The following is a 23,926-nucleotide window of genomic DNA, read 5'->3' as shown; positions in this document are numbered from 1 at the left end:
TTAATGTTTATTCTTAGACTAACAAAATTTGGACATGACCCTGCCCTTTCATTTTAAAATACGATACCGTAAATGTAATTGAAATTCTTGGTTATTATTTTTCATCTTCTATATATATGCAGATTGGGAGTGAAAAGTTAATTTCAGATACTTTGCTTGCGTGTCCGAAGTAAACGCATTTTTCTTCCGCCTTGTTCACTTCATTTTACGGCCAGCTGGCCCTCGAGGGCAACACTTGTTTTGAAACGCAATGGAATGCAATGAAGTCGTTCGATAGTTACCGTGAGAAAGACGCAAGTATGGATTACAACCCTTTTCAGAATTAGAGCGCGAAGCCACTGCAGTGAACTGCAATAAAACTGCTTACACTAATTAGTTTCAGCTGTAGCCGTGGCCACTTTGGTGTTGAACAAGGCTACTTATAAAGCAACCAAAAAGTCTGCTTGTACAAGGCAAAACTAGCTCTGCTGAGGCTGGAGTTGTAAATGAGAGTTTACGATTGGCACCCCGTGTTCAAGATTAAAATACGATGTAGCATTACCATGCACTGGTCTATGTACAATTTTTTTTTTATTTCAACTGCCCCAGACAAACTGTCTGCATGGGACATACAATGTTGTCGACTTTGCCAGCTGGCTACAGCTGAAACTAATTAGTGTGAGCAGTTTTATTGCAGTTCACTGCAGTGGCTTCGCGCTCTAATTCTGAAAAGGGTGGTTGTATTGTGGTGCGACTTCTCAAAATAGCTGGTGTCAACTTCAACATTGGAAAGTATGCGAGTAGGCTTGGGCACTTACACCTGTGTTTCGGGGGTTTAACAGACTCAAGATGCATTGTATCTTTCTTTTGTTTCACAGAATTTTGAATCATGTCCCCATTTCCAACAAAGGCTGCATTCATTTTTTCGGGAGATATGTGGATTCTTATAACTGGACTCTAATGATCAAATTTCTAACAGATGAAGCATCTTAATCTTCGGTCTCTAACCTTCATGTATCCTAAAGCCCGGAAGTTATAAGACCCTTGTCTTGAAATGTTGGTATCACTCTCAAGCCATTGCTTTAATAATAGTCTCGAGAAACATAGTGTCGGATCGACTGCTGCACAATAGCTAGAGACAATTTCGATGGGACCATGCTGTTCGTCCGCTTTTGGCGGTATCTTTTTACATGGGTTAGCTTGTTTTGACGCCAGGGTGCGAATTGAATTGTCCATTAATCTTTCTTTTCGTGTCACAGAATTATGAACGTGACTCAATTTCTTACCCAGGCTGCATTAATTTTGCGGACGACGACAGACGACTTTTGTTTCACTGCAATTAAAACATATTTTTCTTTCCTATTTTTCGTCAATGTGACCTCTTTTAAACATCTTTAGAAACGTTTACAGCACTTTCGGGGAAGTCTTTTCTAGGATTTGCGACAAGCGTCCGATGTCTGGCAGTTGTTGATCAACTTCCTTACAACAGTTTGTGACAACTTCATACATCTGATCAAACGTTTCGGCCGCATTCTTCGACTTTGGAATCATTTGGAGGTATCTATTAATCCAGTCTATTTGCTTTGGTAAATCGAGGTCAATAAGCTCATAGTATGTTGCAGATATCTCAGTGCCATGATACAGCCTTAGTTATGTCTGGTGTAGGGAACGGGTCTTGCAGAATCGTGTTCAGGTATGTTGCATACTGCATACAGCTCTGCCACTGGGCACACGTTTGCACTAGACTCAAATGCCGATCAGATATCCTTCCAAATTTTACACTTGGGTCAGAATTGATGTGAAGTTTACCAAAAGAAGTCGATTCTTCATGAAGAGGATCCGTGGAAGCACAGGGTGATGGCATTTAGATTTGATCTTCATTTCTTGTTTTGTGCCAAGAAAGCTCGTTTGTCTTTCATCCAATTCACATCTAGCCGCAGCTTCAGCTGTTTGTTTGTAAGGCTGACAGTCTACCGGATCGGACTGAAATTTAATCTGTGCGACTTTGGCAAGCACGCCTGATGTATTTTCACTCTGAAATGAATCGCACATATGGCCTCTCACAAAGCAGAGAAGTACGGCTAATAATTGCTCGGTTGAAACCTGAGGATCGGAGTTTTTCATGCAATGGAGAGTGACAGCAATTGGAAGCTGGTAGTCAGGCGGGAGAGCGGTTACACGAGCAAGATCCAACCCTAGAATCTCAATGAACAAAGACTTTCTTTTGGCATCGGACAGTTTTGGTATGCACAAAAGATCGGGCAATGGTCCATAGGACTCTAACTGTTCCAACGGAGCTACGTGTGTCGGCGTGACTGTTTCATCCGCATCTAGTCGGTCATATTGTACCACCAATTTCTTTTGCTGGCTTTTGCATGGCTTCTCATCATCGAATTGTGAAGATTGTCCTGACCTGGCCTTACGTGATTCATGCTGCTCTTTTTTTGATCCAACGGTGTCACACTCTCTCTGGACGTCATCATTCTTCAATAAAATACCGAATATTGCCTGCCTAATACGAAGCGACGATCTGTTGCAGCTTGGCTTTCTGTTGTCTTCCACAAACAAATGAGTGAAGTAGTTCCTCTGAAAGATTACGTTGATGAATTTAGGTTGTAGTGCCCCCATGCGAAATAAAACTAAAAACCAGTCCGGGAGAGAGTTCATCATGTCTAATTCCGGTGGCTTTACGTTTTTTAATTTGTGCAGATTCGGAGCTCTCCTAAATAATTTTTAAATTTCGATTCACAATCATCCAGTCTGTACATTTGTATGGCACTCTCAATTTTCCTTCTAACATTTTCTCTATTACTTTTAATTGGCATCTCCAACACATCATGTAATGCAGTATCGCTAGAGGGGTATTTCCTCAACCATTCGATGACTTTAAGTACATTACTGGGGTTTGTCTTCTTTGGCCCAGCGTCAATCTCCCCCTTTTTAGTGATATTCATAATGCCTGATTGCCCAACCCTTCGTAGGTGACAGTAGAAAAAGTTGGTATCCTCTCCAAACACACGATCATTTCCGAGTAGACATGCCATCAGAGGCAGTAATGATTTCCTGATAGTGAACTTTTTACAGAATCTCCGCTGGTTGAAAACCTTACAGGGTACACAATGCTTTGCTGTGCTGCCATCGCTGAGTACGCGTTTCCATTTGAAAGTTTTCCAAGTTATGAGGCGGCCGTGATGTTAAAGATAAAAAATCACCATCATCCCGAGTACGGGGCAATTAGCGCATTGGCCAGAAGTACAACTTCTCGATCAGCTTCAGAGTCACAACAGCAGAACGGAACTCGAAACTTCCGAGCAACTTCTGTGAAAACGGCATAAGCAAAGCCCGAAAGAAGTTGAAATTTGCTCCCACGGACGACCTGCGAATACTGCTTCATTCTCTTCTCATTGTGTTCAATAAATTTTTGAAATTTTCCTTTTTCGAGAGCGCCATCAAATAGGATATACGCCTCTATCTTGCAGACTTCGAGTGTTTGCAGAAATTTGGTACATAATTCTTCGAAATCCTTATAGTTTACGCCGAATGAGAAGTTTTGTTTGTGATAGTAGAATAACCAGTGGACGAGGCCATTTCCATTGATAACAATTGACCTATTTTGCAGTTTGAGTGGTACGAGCAACTCGGGATCTTCCTCTATGAACGTAGTTAATCCAGGTACCCCCATGCTCCACCAGTTTACCAAGACCTCAAAGGCAGCTGTAGATTTCGATGGCTTGTAATTGATCCCTGAACGTCCCTGAGAGATCTGCAAAAACATGTTTAAAGTACCATTGAAATCATGTATCAAAATTTGTCTCATTTGAAACAACGTCATACAGTATATTTATTTCGAGATACAGTGAGTTGCTTCAGTGATTATCTACGACATGAAATATGTGTCAAAATCAACTGTGACCTCAAAGGATACCGATATATATGCATGATATGCCAATGAAATATACAAATATCTGCATTAAGACCATAGCTTGTCATGCGTACAGAAGGAATTAAAGCTCTTTATATCAATATGTTCGATTTAAGTTAAGTATTAAGGTGTGCTGTCGACATCGGAGAGGCATGTTTCAAGGCCCTGCAATAACTAAAAAACCCCACTGACGTATTCAAATAACACAAAGTTGGTAGCAAAATGTTAAGAATGCACATTGAAATATTGGATACCGATATATATATGCATGATATGCCAATGAAATATACAAATATCTGCATTAAGACCATAGCTTGTCATGCGTACAGAAGGAATTAAAGCTCTTTATATCAATATGTTCGATTTAAGTTAAGTATTAAGGTGTGCTGTCGACATCGGAGAGGCATGTTTCAAGGCCCTGCAATAACTAAAAAACCCCACTGACGTATTCAAATAACACAAAGTTGGTAGCAAAATGTTAAGAATGCACACTGAAATACTGGCTCCTGTTAACGGCTACTGTTTTTTAATGATAGCCTTTCTTTATTTACGGCAGAACAGATATTGTCAATATATCGAGTTGTTCATTTCATGGAGTTTACGTTGTTTGCCACTGCCAATCTGTGGTTTAATTCATGGATTTCATCGATTCGATGCCGGGGTGTCATGAACAAATTTTTACCCTGATTTTCATTATGTAGAGTTCAGAATCGGATGCACTTTATTTTGTCAACTGGCATACAACGTCGTTTTGAAAAAGGCAACGCTTGATTGATTTCATTTGTGAAGATAGAGATGGTGGCTATTGTCCCAAGTGTCAGGAAAAGAAAGTGCAGTGGACAGCGTCACATAAAGCTGGCCTTTTGTCATCTTAACAATGTGTATTGTGGTGAGGTCTGTTTGAACTTCTTCATAAAGTTTTTCTGTTGAAAGCCCCGTGGTTTTTCTGTCTTTAAAGTAAAGTGATTGTTAAATATCGCTACCAGAGACGCAATTTACCGATGTCCAAATCATATGTGATGTTAGGTGATAAGTCATAAAGTGTTCTACAGATGAAACTTTTAAGAAATGAAGAGGCAGTGGTTGATGTTTCATGCGAACTGTGTTCAGTAGCTATTTCCGTTCAGTGTGTTGTATTTTGGCAATGTCCTATAGTTACTGCGAGAGTGCATTTAATATAATGCACAGTGCGAAAGCGAAATTTGTATATTATTCTTCATAATTTCCCCAAGAAAACTTGAAACATATCCTTGCCATGATCAAGAAGCAATATCTGGGTGTAGTGCTACGCTTGAATATGAGATGCAAAGTACCTCTATAATTGATATAAAATGGCCACCACTTTCACTAGAAGCGCCACAAACGCCAGCAAATTATCGATTTTGGCGTGCGAACCCCATAGTGACTTTCTGGTAGACTAAGTGACGTGATAAATACAGCTGAGCTATATCAACAGCGATGAGTATGCCTCATTCCGCAGGTTTTCAATTTAGTTCATCAGTTAATTGCTTAATGACAACAGTTTCTTAATTGAATAAATGTACATTCATGGTAAGTTGTTCTTGTTTTGCAATTCGTGAATCTAATACAGAAGTGGTCCGAAATATTATTGTGACAAATGGCACCTCTACCTCAAGGTGAGAGGTCAACCCACCAATCGAGATTACAGGTCACTCCAAACGTCACTCCAAACGTGACAATAACGTAAAAGCATCTAAAATTGCATACTGAACAAGAATGTTTTACACTTGTCATCGAAGAGTATCGTAGTATGATGTTTCATTTTGCAAATTGGCATTGAAAATTAAAAATAGATTAATTAAACAGCATTAGGCTGCATTAACAAAAAATTGTGAGCCGAGGAAGAAACCCCAAGGGTTTGAGGGGGGCTTAAAAACTCTTGGGGTAGTCGAGGGGTGGGGGACTTGAAAGTTTCGCTTTGCCTATAGGGGACGAAAAATATTTTGGTTCCGAACATTTTGATGTGATCCAACGGTGCATGGTGATCCAATGTTATTAATAATTAAAGACAATCCAGAACGTTTTTGTCGCATTTTATGACTTTGATCTCGAAAAAAACTAATAAATGTATGAATGCCTTTCATTTTTGTAAAACCAACAAGTTGGCCTTGTAACAGAAGCTGCAACTGTCGATATTTTTTTTCAATAGCTCTATGCAATGTATCATATACAGTTTCTTGGTGTCTCTCTACAGCATGCTGAAACACACAATATTCAGTTTGTCAACAAAGCCTGTGTATCTAAATGTTGATGATAACTGAATTAGAGTCAAGACTGAAAGTTATTTGTCAATTATAGAAATGCGCGGTACACGTACATAGGCTATATTGGCAAACTGAATACTGAAGAGCTCAACATGCTGTAGGGAGTAGAATAAGAACGCAGTTGTATAAACTAAACAAAAATATTGTCAAAATACAAAGTTAATACAGCTACTGCCTATGGGCATTGTCACTGCCACTGCACACCGGCAGTGACAGAAATAGCTCTGACTCTGATTAAGGAAGAGTTTCGGTCATTGTAGGACGTTCTCAGTTGACAGTTAAACATATTTGTATACAAAATCAGGCCAAAGAGCAACACATGGAAGACTAGGAGCCTTAAGCCCTGAACATAGCGATCTCAAAATACTCTCAGTTTTCCGAGAGTTTTCTATGAATAAGACCGTTTTTAAAGACTGAAAAGTGTATAACACTGTCATAAGTGTCTAAAGTGGCATGAAAGTTGAAATGTTTTAACATCATTTCAGATTTTACACCATTTTCAAAAACTAATCGTATGACAGAGAAAATAAAGATTACAACATCAAAATGTTGGCTACAGTGTGTTGTGTATTCAAGTAAATGGCATCATTCTTCTTACTGGTAAGATCACTATGTATATGTACTGGAAATACTGTGTTTTTGTACTTTTCAATGGGGCGCCATCTTATGAGCTGGGCACCCGTTTATTATTCAGCCTGTCAAAACGACAAGGCATGGTCCAAATTAGCGAGTAGTGATACTTCTAAACACGCCCTTCACATTTACACCAACCAACGGTGGTTTGAAAATAAAATTATGAAAATAATGCATAAAATATCGCAGCTTTTGGGGCATTAAAAGTTATCACGGATTTTTGGATTCTGGCGTATGAGAATAATAGAGAAAAAAGATGGGGTCACCATGCTTGGTTTTCTACAACTATAGAATGAAAATTCACTGCTTTTCTCAAAAATCACTGAAAATCAATGTATAAAAATTAAGTCCATGCAGTGAATGAAATTTCCACATGTCATCGTACAATAACAAAGGTAAAACTTTGTACAGTAAAGACTGTTAAATTAAAAATTGTGTGACTTGTGTGACTAAATGAAATCCTTTATTTTTATTACCAAATTTGCCATTATTACCTCCAAAATGTCTGAGTTTATTTGATTGAATATTTTAGCCTTCCAGTGTTGTCAATTTTGTAAAATATTTATAAGTTGCAAACTTTTTGGGGGTAGGTCCACTGTGCCCAGTTTTTCACAATTTGGCAAAATGTAGGCAGGAATTTAATTTGCATACTATCTCAAGATTGTCATTTTCTATGCTCTTCAGATGGTGCCATTGACCTGGCCAGAGTTGGATAAACTCAAAACGGCCTAGACCGATAAATCCAAAATGTACACTGATGCATTTAAAAATTAATCAATTTAAGAACTTGCCATACGAATATGGCTCTAAACTAGCTAAAAAAGAGGTAGTGTCGAACATCTGCGAGCAGAACTACGCAATATATATTTATTTTTACTCTGAGTGAATTCCTAAAAAATATGCGGCTATATGATATGTATGATAATTAGGGGAGCTTGAAATGTTTTTATTATATAGACGGGAGACTTGTAAAGTTTATAGGGCATTGAGGGGGAGTCTGAAAAAACATTTCAATCGTGGTTCCTCCTGCCCCCCCCCCATCATTGTTTGTGAACGCAGCCTTAAAATAATATTTTCAAGACCTCTCTCTCTCTCTCTCTCTCTCTCTCTCTCTCTCTCTCTCTCTCTCTCTCTCTCTCTCTCTCTCTCTCTCTCTCTCTCTCTCTCTCTCTCTCTCTCTCTCTCTCTCTCTCTCTCTGGCAAATTGACATGGTATTGCAGAGGCTTAAGTTATAATGTAACCCATCTACTGCAATTTTTATTTACTTTTGAAATATCAAAATAACTCTCACAATCTATTACAATCCACAGTACGTAAAGAGAATGCCAAAAGTCATTCTCGTTAAAGAGTTAACAAACATAGAGAATTAAAACAAAATCTTTGTTTGGTTTCGCTTCACGTTATCGATGATAATTGCAAAACATACACAAGAACTTGAAAACAGCAAACATCTTCAAACAGCTTAGTGTTGATATTTGTACAAATTTTTCTTTCAACAAATTTGAAAAAATACTGAAACTCTTGCTTTAATAATCAGACAGTGTAACAAACAGTATGCTGGCACATTATCAAACACCTGGCAAACAGTTGGATGACAAAGTATTGAAATCCACGATTTATACACGGTAAAGTACTTGAAGTTTTGAATACGTGTCCCAGAGGTATAATTGCCCGAATTAAATATGTACACTATAATCTCTTTACAGTTCACCTTCTGAATCGTCTACTCGACGCACTTTGCTCACTTACTTTGCTAGAGAGGGCTCGCACTTCGATCATGTACCTGCCAGTCTTTTGTACCCGTACATACCTACCCAGGAAAAATAATTGAAAACGAGATACATCTTAAGGCAATCAAGTTCACTAACCGACCGATGAGGATTTAGAAGGCCTGCTCAATTTTTAGAAACTTACCTTAATCAACAATCATTAATTTTCGTATATGATATCCACCAATCGCATTGGTCATGTCGGCGAAGTTTTCATAACAACTGAGACGGCATGCGCTCTGTCCAACTCCAACTTAAAGTGTGACAAACAGTCAAAAGAACTGGAGGGAATGCCTCGTTGCCGAGACTTATATAGATCTGTTGTCAATTTGACAATGCCTATTGTATGCAAGCACAATTTAATACTCCCCTCTGCGTCATTGAACAAACAGAGCAAGTGATTCGGTAATATCTAATTTTGGCTGCCGACTCATTTTTCATTTGTCGTGTCAAAATATGTGTACATTTCACCAAACTATCTATTTTAACTCTCATCCAACTGAGAAATTTAATCACGGGAATGAAAGATTGTAAATATATATTCATTTAAATCTTACGATAAAAATAATTTGTTGCAGGTCAAAACATTCATACTAATTATAAAAAATAATCTATAAAAGTCGCAGTGAACTGTGAGTTCTAAAATACATCGTCATTTTTTTACTTAAATGACAACGGAAGCCAAACAGCAAGATGTCTACATATACATGTTTCAGTCCCGACTATTCATGGTCAGACCTGTATGTGCTTTCACTAGAAGTCAACGGCGGACAAAATTTGACAGCTGTAACAGCGTTTTCGCAGGCTTAGATTTAGGAGAATTTTATTGAACGGAAATTGACAAAGACGTCGCAAATTATCACACGATGTCAATTTGTCACTGGGTTGTTGACAATATCGCTCCATATTAGGTCAGCGTACCGCTGTAGCTGCAATGCTTACGTGATTGGCCGAAATTACACTCGTTTTTTGTCAGTGACGATATCATTTGGTATGCAGATCAATAGGTAACAATAATGGCGGGTGACAATCGACCATTTGTTGATGTGTATAATGAAATAACCGCGTACAATCGTTCTATGGAATCAAATAAAATCAATAGTAATTCTGTTGTATTTTGAGATAGAGAAAGTGCCGATTTTGCACGTTGGTGAGTGTTCTATACAATGTGTACAGTGAAATAAGGAACGCCCATGAAAGTTACCAATACCGGGAAAGTCCCGGGTTTTTCCGCAAATTGCATTTGTCATCGCTTCGTAGAATTCATCGCAAATACCAGCTTTCACTTTACACAATTGTACTGACTTTAAAGTTCAGCATTCGTCTAATTTCTCAACAAGAGACGCAATCTACTTTATTTTCTAAGTATTTGCAACTTTGGTGTTGCGAATTAAACGTCCGACACTTTAAAAGTTCCCCGGACAGTTGTAATACATCGATTAAAACAGTCGTATTTCATGCTCAATGTACCGCCGGGAAACGGTACGCATAATTTTAAAACACCTTTACATTAGTTTTGTGTTATCAACACCAAAGACCATATGGTCTATGTCACTTTTAGTGTTTCGTTTTTACGTAGAATGTATATTTGAGACAAACCCACATAAAACACGAAAAGTTCAGAGTTTCGCTCAATGTTTTGCTATGTTTTGCTATTTTCTCTCATATCCAAGAACGAAAAAATCAGGGCTCACTAGCGTGTACATATTTTCTTGGTGAGCTAAACAATTTCATGTCTACAGAAATACCACCTCCACTATCTGTGTTGATGCTATTGGACATTAAGTTTTCAAATGTCCGAAAAATAAACTTTTAAAAATATAATTTTCCCATCTGTGGACCGGCAAAGAGTTCAAAGATTTTGAGAATCTTAAAGAACGTTTTCGCTTTGGCTTATTGTCAAACAATTGACGAAACAGAAAGCTTCCTTGTCACTCATATGTCTGTAGGAAACATGAAAATTATAAAAACTTATTTCGATTAATTTACAACAGTGTAGAAAAGCTTCACAAACCCATGCATGGGCATATCCTTTTGGAACGAAATTGGCAATGACCCATACATTGATTTTTATGACGATATAGTTCTATAAAGCTATCCATTTCGGCAAAGAACTATGCATAAACATTCCTATTTGATGCTGCAACTCCTATTTTTTAAACTTCAAGAACAGTATCGCGATTTGATTTGGTCTATATGAAATTATTTGAAGGGCCAATAATACCAAAGAGTGATTTCTTAATGCTTTATTAATTCATGTGGACATTTTATTTGTACCAAACTTTGTGTGAAAAGCGCCAAATAAATCTTCATACTGGTGATATGAAATAACAGCTGAAATAATAGTCACTCAAAATCTCAATTTCAGATGTTCGGAAAACAGACAAATAATGACCCATTGAACACACACGGTCAAACGCACACTAAGTACTGAAGACTTAATAGTCTCCGGGTAGAAATGTAGAACGTACGAGTGGCTAATGTTTTTGGAGCTAATTATGCCCAACAGATGCACCCAATATGTATTCAAATGAATCAAGAATCATATTTTGAAGTGTTCATATTCTAAAAAAGAAACATGATGATTGATGGCTTTAAGAATAATTTTCACCAACTCATATGCCTTAAAAGAGCTTGGAAGAATTGAAAGCTTGAAAAAGGTCAATGACAAATAAAACAGAATTGTTGCAAAGTCTGAAAATTGAATGACCAGAAAGAAACATCAATCCACCCAGCAAATATTTTTTTTATAATCGGCATTGGTAGATTTTGTACTCAAAAAAGGGAAACTTCAGTAACTGTTGATGGAAAGTGTTCACGCAGTAGTGTCAATAAGGCTTTTTGTTCCTTCTCTCATACCACCTCCCTCTTCCATGGGGTGGACGATACTGAGCTTCTCTGGAATGGTGTGATTTGTGGCTCTGATAGAATCCTGGATGTCCATGTCGATCATGAGACCTTGGCCTCCAGTGATCGTCTCTCGAATGGGTCTGTGAAAAACTACGCTGGTTTCCAACTGTACGAGAGTGCGCCGTCCAATGTTCTCGACTGGATGACTGAGCCCATGATGAAGCACTTTGTTTCCTTTGTGAGTGGTGAGTTACCCTTCGATCATGGTCTCGGTGACTTTGTGACTTTGACATTCTTCCCTGGGCATGCCTGCCTTCATATGGGCTATTTTCATTTTTGCGAAGCTCTCCAGTTTGATCGGTGACGGTAGAGTACAGTGTCTGGTACATCCCTGTAGCATTTGGAATCTCCCCAAGTTTCGTCTTGATCCACTGATAAAGATCCGTGTATTTGCCCTTTGATTCCAGCACAGAGCACATCTTGTGAATCAGTGTTCCTTTATACAGTTTTGTCATTTCTGGCGCATGGAAGGGTCCCTGGAGTACCGTATTCAGATAATTTGCATGTTGCATGCAACTCTGCCACTGAGCGTAGGCCTGGACGGTTCTCAAGTCAATTCTTTGCTCTCTTTCTTGGAAAACGTCTTCCAAAAGCTGGTCAACTGTGCGAAATTTCTTCGTCATTTTTCTGGCTGAGGTGGAAAGCAAACTCTGTTCGGCCGATCTCTTCAACGACGGACTCGTTGACACCTTGGAAACAGTGGATGATTCTTCCTTTAATGTGTACTCTGTCGAAAAGTCATCTAGTTCACTCTTCGGAGATTGTTCCGCCTCAAAGTACCCTCTAAGAAAACACATAAGTAGTGCGTGAACATGGTTTGCAAATATTCTTGGATTTGCATTTTTGATCCAGTAAATTGTCACTGCAACAGGTAGTTTAATTTCTTCCTGGACACGCTCTAATGCAGGTTCCACAATGCCAAGTGTTTCGAGGATGATGTTTTTCCTGTCCGTGACATGTATAGAAGGTATATCAGCTAAACTTGGTAATGCCCCATACCTTTCTAGGGAGGGCGTCGGTGTGATAAGTGCTGATTTGAGGGTTGTTGAGTCACGATTGAACTCTTCAATTTTGTGAAGCTCATGTTCTGTACTTTCAGCTTCATCGGCAGGTCTTTTCAGAATGATGCCATAGAACACTTTTCTTATGGGCAAAGATACGTTGTTACAGCTCGGCTGTTCAATGTCTTCAACAGAGGCATTAGTAATGTGCCAATGTTGAACCATCGTGTTGATAACTGTGGCGGGAAGTTTGCCGGTTCGACAAACTTCGGAATACCATTCGGGCATCAGTTCGGGAAATTCATCGATTGTTATCCTTGGTATTGGTGAACGGCCGTCAAGATATCCACCGAACACCGACTCGCTTTGTACTTGATAGAGTGCCAGAGCTGTTTGTAATGTGTGCCTGGTTATACCATCGGCTGAATCGAGCATGGAGGCCTTTGTGGACTCAAAGTCTGACTGTCTTGCTAACCATCTCAGTATGATGTTTATATCGCCATCGTAACGACCGTGTTCTTTTCTTACTTTTTCGCGGACGAAACTGTCGAATGCGCCGCGTTGGATGTAGTCGTTCCCTAATAAACACGCCAAGATAGGAATGCTTTCCTTGGTAATGCTGTACTTCTCGCAGAACCGATCAAGATAGAATATCTCCGCGTGGATAGCCTGCCCAGTCGTACTCGACTGTGTTTGTCTCGGATTACGCCAGTCCAAGTTGGATCTTGGTATATAACCTGAGGTAATGTCGAAGATGAAGAAGTCGCTATCTTCAGCAATTACAGGGCAGCCCATGTCATTTGCCAGAGCCACAATCTCATTATCGGCTTCAAAATCACAGACAATGTATGGAATTGAAAGTTTTCTCATGGTTTGCAGAAATATCTCAAATGCGAAAGGGGGCATGATCTTTCCCCCACTTCCCCTGGAGATACCTAGTGACCTTTTGATCTTCTGCTCGGCACGGCTTTTGAGAGTCTCAAGCTTCCCTCCGTCGAAGTCCACTGCCCCGTCGATCAGTACTAATGGCTTGACGTTACAGCTTTGAAGCGAGCCGAAAAACCGAAAACACACATCTTCGAAGTCCTGGTAGTCACCCCCATGGACGCAATCAACTCCTGTCCCATAGCATAACCAGTGTACCAGTCCGTTGCCGTCCACAATAGCCCTTGTATCGTGAAGTAAAAGGGATCTCAGAAGGGAGCTGTCTCTCTTCACAAATTGAGTTAGTCCGAATACCCCCATGTTGATATTACGAGCGTCGACAGATTATCTGTGAATGGAGAATACTAGTCATGCTACGTGCCATATATATATATATATATATATATATATATATATATATATATATATATATATATATATATATATATAAGAGAGACAAGTTGAAAACAAGACTTAGACTTAGGCGTTACTTAGAGTTTCACGCTACGACGTGTACTCTGTAGCAATCATCAGACGAATGGGATAGCTACTGAGGACATAAGTAGTATCGTGCTGCTCTGAGTAATGCCTAAGTCTTGTTTTCAACTTGTAATCAATTTTTACCGTAAAGTGCTCTGCCAAACAGGTATTGATAACTGAAGATTTGTAGATATATACTTTGTGTTGACAATGATAACAGCAGAAGCCTTTTTCCTACGTATACGATTCTTCTCGTCGCCAAGATCTAGCAAATACAGTGTTCTGTTTCTAATCAGCAAGTTAAGAAATTTACTTGTGCTACTGGCCAATTTCGTTGTTTCAGAAAATATCCACTGTGCAAAGATAGTGGGACGAGATAACTTAATAAATGCGTCAAGTTTCGAGTGTGAAGTCACGGATGGGGAGATTTTGGCAGCTTTAGTCTCTGCGTTAGAAGAATTGAATCGGTCGTGCTTCGCGGATTTCTGGCTTCGGTGAAGTTTACCTATCATTTTAGCGCCAGAGCATAAGTCAATATCCTTGTTTGAATTCTTCAAAATAATTAAAATCATTGATAACCGATGTAGTTTGCTAAATTTGTGAACTGCAGGTGGTCGGACAAAAAGTATACTATTTTCACTTCAGATAGTGCATAAAGTTACTACTCGTGTCATCGCTCATGCGCAGATCGGGAAATGTGAACGTTTTGTGTTCAAAGGTTGGAATTCGTACGAAATGGTAAAGGAAACTCATTTCTGTGGGAAATGCTCCTGGTATTGCCAAAATTTGATAGATTAATACGGTTACTCAAAGTAATGGAGTTCATAACACTTTACACAATGATTTGCAAATTCTTGGAACAGGCTGTCTTTCTGGCTATCTCTTTTCATGCAAAACGAAAGTAATAATTAAACAACAATTTAAGAATCGCTGAAGAATTTTTATAAAATCTTGCAGAGAAATAGTAAATCAATCGTTTGTAAAATCCTGCAGACACATGGTCAATAAGATCGTAGGAAAATGCCATGCTTCAGAGTGTGAAATAACGGCCAGTTTTAGGTGAAGAGCGTTAACGATAAGCTCCGATCGGCACTTAACCTTCCATATGCGTGCATTAGGCTATCAAGCAGCTCCTCGTTCGCTATGCAATGTTGAGTTCTATTTCTCGTTCAATTAAAGCTGATAGCAGTTCAGCTAATGGGCGAGATACAATACACCTCAGTGTTGATTCGGCCCCAACTGGTCCAATAAGAAATTGTGCTTGTACCCTGTCAAGGATATTTAAACGACTGTTTACGATTGGCAGCCTGTGTCTAAGATTGAGAAACAACATAATACTTCAGAACATTACAGCCCCGAAATAATTAGCTTTTTGAAGCAACACATTTTCCATGGAATCACCACTAATACCCGTTTTTGTTTGTTGATTAATTACAAATATTTAGTACGTAACAATATGTTGTCTGAACAAAACAGATGTACAAGGACCAGTATAATATCTGTTATACATGGTAATGTTATCTCAATTTTGAACACACAATGACCAAAATGAACTGTCATTTACAACCCTTGGTCTGTACAGGCAGAATTTCAGACCGCATCAAGTGGGATAAATCAACACTTTGCTGACAAGAGGTCACCTAAATAAGTGTAGCCATAAAGTACAGCCGCAGTTATATGCCAGTAGACTATATCCTTGCTCACATTCAGGAGGTCACGTCATGGTGATCGAAGACGATCTAGAGCTTTGAAGTCGTGCAGCGAACCAAGGAATTTGAGAGTCTACGTTTCATATTAAGTATAACGACACTTACCTGAAACACTGAAACAAAGGTTAAGTTACCCCTTGATCACTTAAGTCTCAGTAGGGACCTACATATGTCTGTATATTATGTAGAATCTCGTTTCTGCTAACCCGACGACGATTCAATTCCGCGAACAGCCTTCAATGGTTGGACTCAGATGTGGGGAATTCCCCGAACTCCGGGTCACAGCTGATGACGTATTAAGGCCGCCTAGCCCTATGTGTAAGTTGCGATATAGGGCTAAAGCCGCCATGTCTGAGTCTCGTCCCTTTGTGACAAATTTCACAGAATTACCCATGCGTAAAGAGACAATGCCTCAACAGGGCTATAGCGCAACAAATTTCGCGCCATCTTTTGTTTTCTTCTTTTATACAATTCTTTACACGATTTATTCCGCCAAAGAGATGATACTGAGCATTGTTTAGGGGTCCAGGAAATACGATTGAAACTAATTTGGGATAATTGGATAGTGAAGTAATGTCGGTTTAATCTGCAAATGTTAGCTCATCTGATTTTCTTTTTAAGTTACACACTTGTTTTTATGAGTAATTTGTAATATCGCAACATTCAGCACCTAACACTTTTGAGAAATGTGAAAAATATAAAGATCAAATTATCCCAAATTAGTTTCAATCGTATTACTGGGTATGTATTCCTTAGAAAGTATTTAAAAACGCTGTAGTGTAGCAATGGTCAATTCAACCAGCGCACACTTTATATTTCAAGGCAAAAAATCGCTTCATGATATAAGATAAGATTTTTGCGCATTTGTATTATCATTTAGTTATATTTAACGCTTTACAAAAAGGTCAGCTATGCATGAAAAAAAAACAATCCTCTTCCGCCGACAAAAGTCCTTGCATTTAATAGCTCAAAGCTGGAGTTGTGTTATCGGAGTGATTAAGCACTAGCGGTAAATACTAACTACAGAGGCCACAGATGATTTTGTGACGTATTTGCACTACATTTCTTGCATTACCCCTTTACATCGAACGAGCAAAAATTAATAAATTCCGAAGGCTTTATTTAAATCCTAAACCAGTCGCACCATGACACTCTCGAATGTATTTGTGAATATCCACGGTGCTGGCAGACGGGTTTGAAAACGTATGCTCGCGTGTGTATCCAAGATGTGATTAGTTGGTGCGTTTAGACGATGGGAATAATAGCTAGCGTGATGCCAGTCCAGGGTCGAAGGTCACCCAGCGTGGATGTCCATGTTAAAAGGTTGCTGGCGCGTTTTCCACAAGAAAAATGACTTCGGTTTTCACTGTAGACGCGAGCGCTTTGTTTTTATGTTATGAACTTTATCAGAATGTGGCACTTTGTTTAACATTTCGGGCTGCAGACTTGTGAATGTTTTTCCATTTTTTATGAATAAAAACATGGAACTCATTTGGGATGATTTGATGGTGAAGTAATGTCGATTAAATCTACAAATGTTATCTCATCTGCTTTTCTTTTATATTACACACTTTGTTTTTATGAGTAATTTGCAATATTGCAACATTAAGCTATATGGCACCTAACACTTTTGAGATATTTGCAAAATAGGAAAATCCAATCATCTCAAATTAGTTCCAATCGTGTTCTAGTGTAATTTATTGCATGTTATCCTGAAACTAGGTTTAATTTCCACTCCACAGAATAGAATACATTGAGAACACTGTCAGAACAGGGCGAGATACCAATAGAACTGTTAGATAGAAGAAGTCGAACAGCAGTTCTTCAATTACATTAATAATTACATAATAAGGAAGCGTCAAGATAGCTCATCAACCAGTGATACCACACAAAGTTTACAACAGATGACTCAGAATAAACAATAGAGAAAAATACAACCTTATAACATAACCTGTATGATACAAAACATGTTGACGAGAACATATATCTATATTTCAATCTAGTGACCATAATAGGAACAGTACCTTGAACACAGTAGAACAAAATTAGACACCCTAGCTTCCCCAGTGAGAGAACAAACTTCAAGTGGGACAGCATAGTAACAAATACAATCCATTAATTATTCCACACAATTCATCCAATGAAGATGAATTTGAAGCGTCTGATGAAGAAAGTATGGCAAAATGTCGAAGCATATAGCGTTAAAGGATCGTAGTGTTATACAGTCCCTCCACTCTGGAGTAGAAACTCGGATTAAACGAAGAAATAACAAACAAAGCAAATTCCTCTTTCCCGGGCACTCAACTAAATCATGTATAACGTTTTACTGTTTTAACGAGAGGAATTGTACTTTCCGCAGAATTCTTCAAAATGTCCCATTTTCCAACAACTTTTACATGTCTTGAATCTGGCCGGACAAGCATTGTTATCTGCGTGGTCGTCGCCGCAATTTTCACACTTCCTGTAAGGCATAGCAGCCTGTCCGGCAGCAGAGGAAGCAGCAGCAGATGATTTCTTCTTCTTCTTCTTTTTCTTGCCCTTCCTGCAATATTCTTCGAAATGTCCTTCCTTTCGGCATTCGTTGCAGAGATTCCCCTCAGCAGGACAAGCATCGTCATAATCATGGAAACCACCGCAATAACGACATTGGTCCAAACCAAATCCGCCGTCTTCAAACGGATCGTAGGCCGCTGGAATAGAAAAATACGGATCTTCTTCATCAATATTCAAAGTTGATACAGGTCTTTCAATATTCAACAATCTCCAAGAGAGAACTTGAGAAAGTAAAATATTCTTACAAGTTGGAATGGAAAACATTGCGTTGTTCTCGTGGGTTTAAGTTGAATTACCTTCGTTCAACACTTCAACATGGGGTAGGGTGTCACCGAAAATGAGAATCCGGGTTGGACAAGCTACAAATTTTACAATTTGTCAATGATTACAATCACATTGTGCAATAAACCATTCGACTGAGACATGAAATCTTCCTCCTTTAAAGGTATACTGTCACTTGTTCCAATTTTGCCACAGTAACCATGGAAAGAGAAAATCTGACCAATCACAGATTTTAAGCGGGTGGTCGCTTTTTAAAAACAGCGCCCTCACATGGGCATTTTGAATACCAAGGAACGCACTTTTGACCATATATGGGCATATTTAGATTACAGGTGACTGTATACCTTTAACGCCGATGTGCTATCTTAGAAACTAGTAAGTACATGTAGCCTTCGTCTTCAAGGAATAGAACGAACCTCAACTGTAATTTAATTCTCTTGTAACAAGAAGAGGAAACATCGTTTCATATTTCTGCAAAAAATCGTTGCATATATCAGCAGGAAAACCAAATTAAATTCCTCCATTTACACTCACCCATGGGAGCACGCACTCTGTATTTTCCCTTGAAAACGAGTGACTTTCTGAGGGGTTTATGTACTCCTGTCTTTCAAGTTGGACAGAAAAGAGCGTTGTTATTATTATCATTATTACATCTGCATATGCTGTTACGCACAATACATGTACTAACAAACTTGCCTATTGTGCCCTTTTAATTCGTAGACTGTCAGAAACTTGATGAGAATGGAGTCATGTTGTATTTTGAATTGAGATTTTTTGAACACCTAGAACTTCGCTGATTTACGGTGGTTTGCGTTAACCGTTGGCAATACAGGAACTATAGATATACAGAGTGAATTGAGGAGTTGCCAACACTGTCAGGCGTAATAATAATGAGGAAACTCAATGAAAGTTGAAACATTGTGTTGAAGGAGGCCACGAGTAGTCAAAACTTCACCACACATCCTCGCACATTCATGCTCAGAATGCATAGTTTGCAAGAGTTATTTGTGCAAGTTTGATGGTGTTGTTTACCGCTAGACGATAGTTACACCTGACAGTGTGGGCAACTCCTTAATTTAGACAGTTTGTCTGGTTCCCGTTTTGCCAACGGTTCAAGGCAAACCACTGTACATTACAAGCGATCATAAATTTGTTACATTTCACAATTAATAGAGTTATTTTATAAATGACCGGAATGTTTCTAGAATAATCGCTTAAACAATAGGCCAAACCCGGAATTCGAATCGACCACGGTACAAACAAAGCCATGTGCGCAAACGCGCACAGACGTACGTGTATTCCATACACGTTCAGTACACATGTGGGTTTGTTTGTACCGGCATCAAGGTGATTATTTGGGCGTACTGAGTATGTAGAACGGCGTACGCGTCGCGTCCTTTTTATTCCGGAGTAGAACCATTGATAGATTTTTGCATTATGTAGTTAATCAATGTAAGGAGTTTACGTATCGTAGAAGATTAATGAATGACACATTGATAAGGAATACCAGAAATTAATTGAAGAATGTGATGACCAATTTTAGTTCAAAGTTTGAAAAGGTCAGTTAAATAGCCAACAAAATCAGCAACAAAGCTATCTGATATTATCTCTGAAAAAACGAAAAAGAAAACCTTCTGAGTGCATTATGTCATACAGAACAGCATACGCTCAGACAAACAGACATGTAATTTGTGAAGATTTGAATATTTGAATATGCACGTCGACACTTCACTGAAATTCAACAATTGTAGTAAGTTGTTGGACGTATTGACATTCGAATATCATCAACGCTTAGATTGCGCATGCGCAATTGTAATATACATCTCACTGTGAATAGAACAAATTAAAACTTTCCGGATAGAAAAATTCATGAAAACGGTGCACACGAGTAAAGCTCTATATCTCTGAATTCTAAATGTCAATACCCTTTTCTTTGTTCGGTTACGTGTTAGTATAATATACTGCGATAATATCAGTGCTGGACCGCTAGGTGAAAGACAAGTTGATAATGGTAAACCAGTGGGAGTTAAGATTGAATCAAACGGAGTTGCTAAAGAGGGATCATCATAAAAATTATCTGAAGTTACACGTCGAGAAGCTAGGAAAAACTTAAGGGAGCTTCGAGAAGCCGTTTTTGAGAAGTATAGTTTAAGTCAGCGCCACTTTACCTGTAGTTTTGTTGATATCGCCAGTGTCTTGTGATATAGGCGATATATCTCGTTCGGATCCGTGTCTCGACCTGTGAATGGGACCTCCAAGGAAGCAATTAAGACAACATTAATGGGGCTAATGCAGAGGTGTAGTAATCACTGCAAACATTTTTATTGATATGTATCACGGAACCCTTCTCAGAAGAAAATATTGAGAAGGGGTGATCATATTAAGGAAGAAAACATTGCACCCAGTGGTCGGGTTTATTCCTTTATGAGAATAGCGAACACTGCTTCTCGAAATATCTCGTTTTCTCTTTTAAATTATTTATTCTGCATCTAAAGTAGGTATAAGACTTTAAAACTCGACTTTAAATCTTTTCTTTTTATGTTCAACCACCCATCTTAAGATCTTGAGGTCCGTCCCTCATGATAAATCAATTATATGAAGAAATAAGGTCACCGGGATAAATGTTAATATCTACGACAATATTAACCAAGTTATCACCTTTTATGATACGACGTAAACGTTGCATAGTCGCTTTATCAACCCTGAAATAACGCAAGTATTCTGGCGATCATGACTGTTAACTGGATTCATTGCACTTCCTCACAACCATGTTATTTGATATTTTAAGTTCCTCATTTTCTCATCAACCCATTTTCTTTAACCATCTCTTCCTTATGTTTCTCTTAATGCTACTTTTGACATTTTGATGAAGTGGTCTATTATAAACTTAGGTCATCCCCATGACATTAAACATCGAGACAGGGGGAAAAGTCAGTGAAAACTGTGACAAGGGAAAATATCAAATCTCTCGTAATGAAAAACACGTTTTCATTATTCCTTTTACCAGGTTTTAATTTCTATATTATCAGGAGAGTTTTATTCAAAACCAGTTTTCAATATATAAATTAAAAGAGATATAATATCTCAAAACGTGAGTATGTTGTGTTCCTAAATTAAAATGTCAGACAGAATGACGCTCCTTGCTGAACTTGTAAAGCGACTTCTACGTTTACATGTACGGTAACAAATATTAACAGGCATATCTCTATATATAAGGTCAAAGTTCGTTTATTCACCAAAAAACCGGTACTTTGAAGTACGTTGGTGATAAGGGGTAGAAATTGAGTTAATTATTATCAATATGAAACGTTAACATTTACACGTAATGATGTCGAAATATAACATTATTTGAAGATGTCTATTCCATACTGTACCCATCCCTGTAATGTTTGGTCACATGATATGAACAGCCCAATCACCTAATTGAAGGCAGGTCCTTCGACGTTATGAAATTACATCACTCAAGGTGGCCTGAATGGGAGCATGCGCAGTCGACGAAAGTTTTTTACAAACTGAAAATTTTGTAAGAAGGGACATCTCATCATGTGATTTCGCGTGTCTTCCTCGGAAACACATATATACAAAGCAGTGATTTGCATTTTAATTTGTGTCAAGCATCGCTCCACTAGACCACACACGTAATAGCTAGTTTTGTCCTGCTATAAGAGTAGTGCGTTTAGACTTCTCGGATGCCTTACAACATTGAAAATTCGCTCTTTTGGTGTCAAACTGGAACTTCTAGGCTAGGAAAGAAGAGATGTCTCAAATAGGACAATGTCATTAAATAATTTTTTTTAGATTATCTGGTGTATGCGTTTAAATTCAAGACAAAAATCTGGATTCACCATAATAAACTGAAATTTCGACTTGCAAAATAAAATAAAATAGACATCGTTCTATGTGGTATAAACACTATATGAGGTATCTGAGTCTTGCTAAAGACGGCGACGAAAAATTGAAATTTATCAGATTCTGTTAGCTTTGTGTAGACATGTTTATCAGTTATTTAAAAAATGCACACAGTTCTACTGAATCAGAGCTTAAGTTTACAATAGCTAAAGATCTTTTGACCGCTTTCACTGTAACAAGGGCAGAAAGAGAAATTGATTTTCTGCAAAGTTTTCCTGGAGGTGCCTACTATTTCCAGGTACCATCATTAGTATCGTAGGCGTATATGTCCCGATAAAAAAGGACATCTTTGGTCAGTGTAGAGTTGATAGTAAACGTCACACTTAGGCATGAAAGTCTTCACGTCAAAACCTAATAAATGTATACATTATACATGTATACATTCCTAACTTTGGCTCAGCGGCCTTGTATACGATGATGTATTTTCAAGGCCTTCTATGGAACTCTGTGACCCATCCTGTCCTAATAAATGATGCAACTTTGATCAAAAAAGCGAATATGAGGAGTTCCTCAATAATTGTTGTAATTGTATTATGATCAAACAGTCAAATCCGTGACAAATTACGTCCACCACTTCTGATGTCGTGATTCTTGATATATCATATTCTAAAACAGTTGTTTTGGATTTTTCGATTTCAAATTTCGATGATCTAAGTCGTGACAATGCCCAAGTCCTTAAACGTTCACAGTGAATGAAACAGAAGGCAGATGCAAGACATCCTTCTTATATATATATCAATACAACGGCACCAGACTTTAAATCAAATAAGTCAAAATGTCGTTTTAGCGGGACCAATCACGTCCAGATGATGTGTCATCTTTCAGCTTTTCTTGGCTATCATCGGGGTAACTATATCAGTGGGCACATTGCTTTTATGCCTTCTGGCCTATACAAATTTAATATCCAAATATAGCTGCAAAGCAGCAATGACCGGGTTTCGAGACATCTCAGTGCACAGGGGCAATAAGAGAAATAGATATACACATATCTGATGACGTATGGGTATATTTGTGAAATCGAGGTCAAAGGTCATCCATGTCACGTGACATTTTGTCCAAAAACTTTCCTCCCATAGTTTTCCCTATCTACCAAAAATCAGATCTCTAGCTCTTTTGGCTTGCCAAGAATTAGATATGTGCATAATAATGAGGTTAAGGATGTGCCGTCATAAGGTCTCCCATCATACCAAATTTGAAAGATGTAGCAACTGTGGTTACTGAGTTATGGACAAATATGTATATATGAGGTCAAAGGTCATCGAGGTCACGTGGCATTTTGTCATAAAAATTCCATCCTATAGTTATCCCTTTATACCAAAAATCAGATCTCTACCTATATTGGCTTGCTCAGAATTAGACATGTGCATAATTAATGAGGTCTTGTCATGTGACATATGGTTAGTTTTCAATCGGGTTCGAACCCACAACATACGGCATCAGTCGCCTAGCGGAGAGGCCACAGAGAGAACCGCTCGACTAAATCCCCACTCTCAAAAAGAGTGGTTCAATAGCCGGCTAAGTTGTTACATTTTTCTGACTGAGACCGCTCCACACATTGTAGAGTTCGTG

At 38.5% G+C, this 23,926-nt stretch overlaps 2 protein-coding genes across 2 annotated transcripts in view; both read right to left on the bottom strand.

The window, feature by feature from the left end:
* Positions 1-10,834: 10,834 nt before the first annotated feature.
* Positions 10,835-16,057, bottom strand: LOC139147479 (single-strand DNA endonuclease ASTE1-like). Its single transcript, XM_070718588.1, has 2 exons — positions 15,719-16,057; positions 10,835-13,773 (listed from the first exon to the last, which is right to left on the bottom strand). Exon 2 carries the CDS (start codon positions 13,743-13,745, stop codon positions 11,418-11,420), a length of 2,328 nt encoding a protein of 775 aa, XP_070574689.1. The 5' UTR covers positions 13,746-13,773; positions 15,719-16,057; the 3' UTR covers positions 10,835-11,417.
* Positions 16,058-17,287: 1,230 nt separating this feature from the next.
* LOC139147477 (uncharacterized) overlaps positions 17,288-23,926 on the bottom strand; it is a 40,971-nt gene continuing 34,332 nt past the window's right edge. The window contains exons 2-4 of the mRNA XM_070718585.1: positions 20,617-20,700; positions 18,983-19,052; positions 17,288-18,303 (exon numbers count right to left, since the gene is read on the bottom strand). Coding sequence (XP_070574686.1) covers positions 17,945-18,303; positions 18,983-18,986 — 363 coding nt within the window. The 5' untranslated portion in view covers positions 18,987-19,052; positions 20,617-20,700 and the 3' untranslated portion in view covers positions 17,288-17,944. The remainder of the gene's footprint in view (positions 18,304-18,982; positions 19,053-20,616; positions 20,701-23,926) is intronic.

The sequence above is a fragment of the Ptychodera flava genome, chromosome 13 (genome assembly GCF_041260155.1).
Source record: "Ptychodera flava strain L36383 chromosome 13, AS_Pfla_20210202, whole genome shotgun sequence".
In the NCBI taxonomy this organism is placed as follows: domain Eukaryota; kingdom Metazoa; phylum Hemichordata; class Enteropneusta; family Ptychoderidae; genus Ptychodera; species Ptychodera flava.
This window is presented reverse-complemented; position numbering and strand designations above follow the sequence as displayed.

Coding starts and splice junctions, on each gene's coding strand:
- LOC139147479 (XM_070718588.1), bottom strand. CDS start 13,745: ATGGGGGTATTCGGACTAACTCAATTTGTGAAGAGAGACAGCTCCCTT.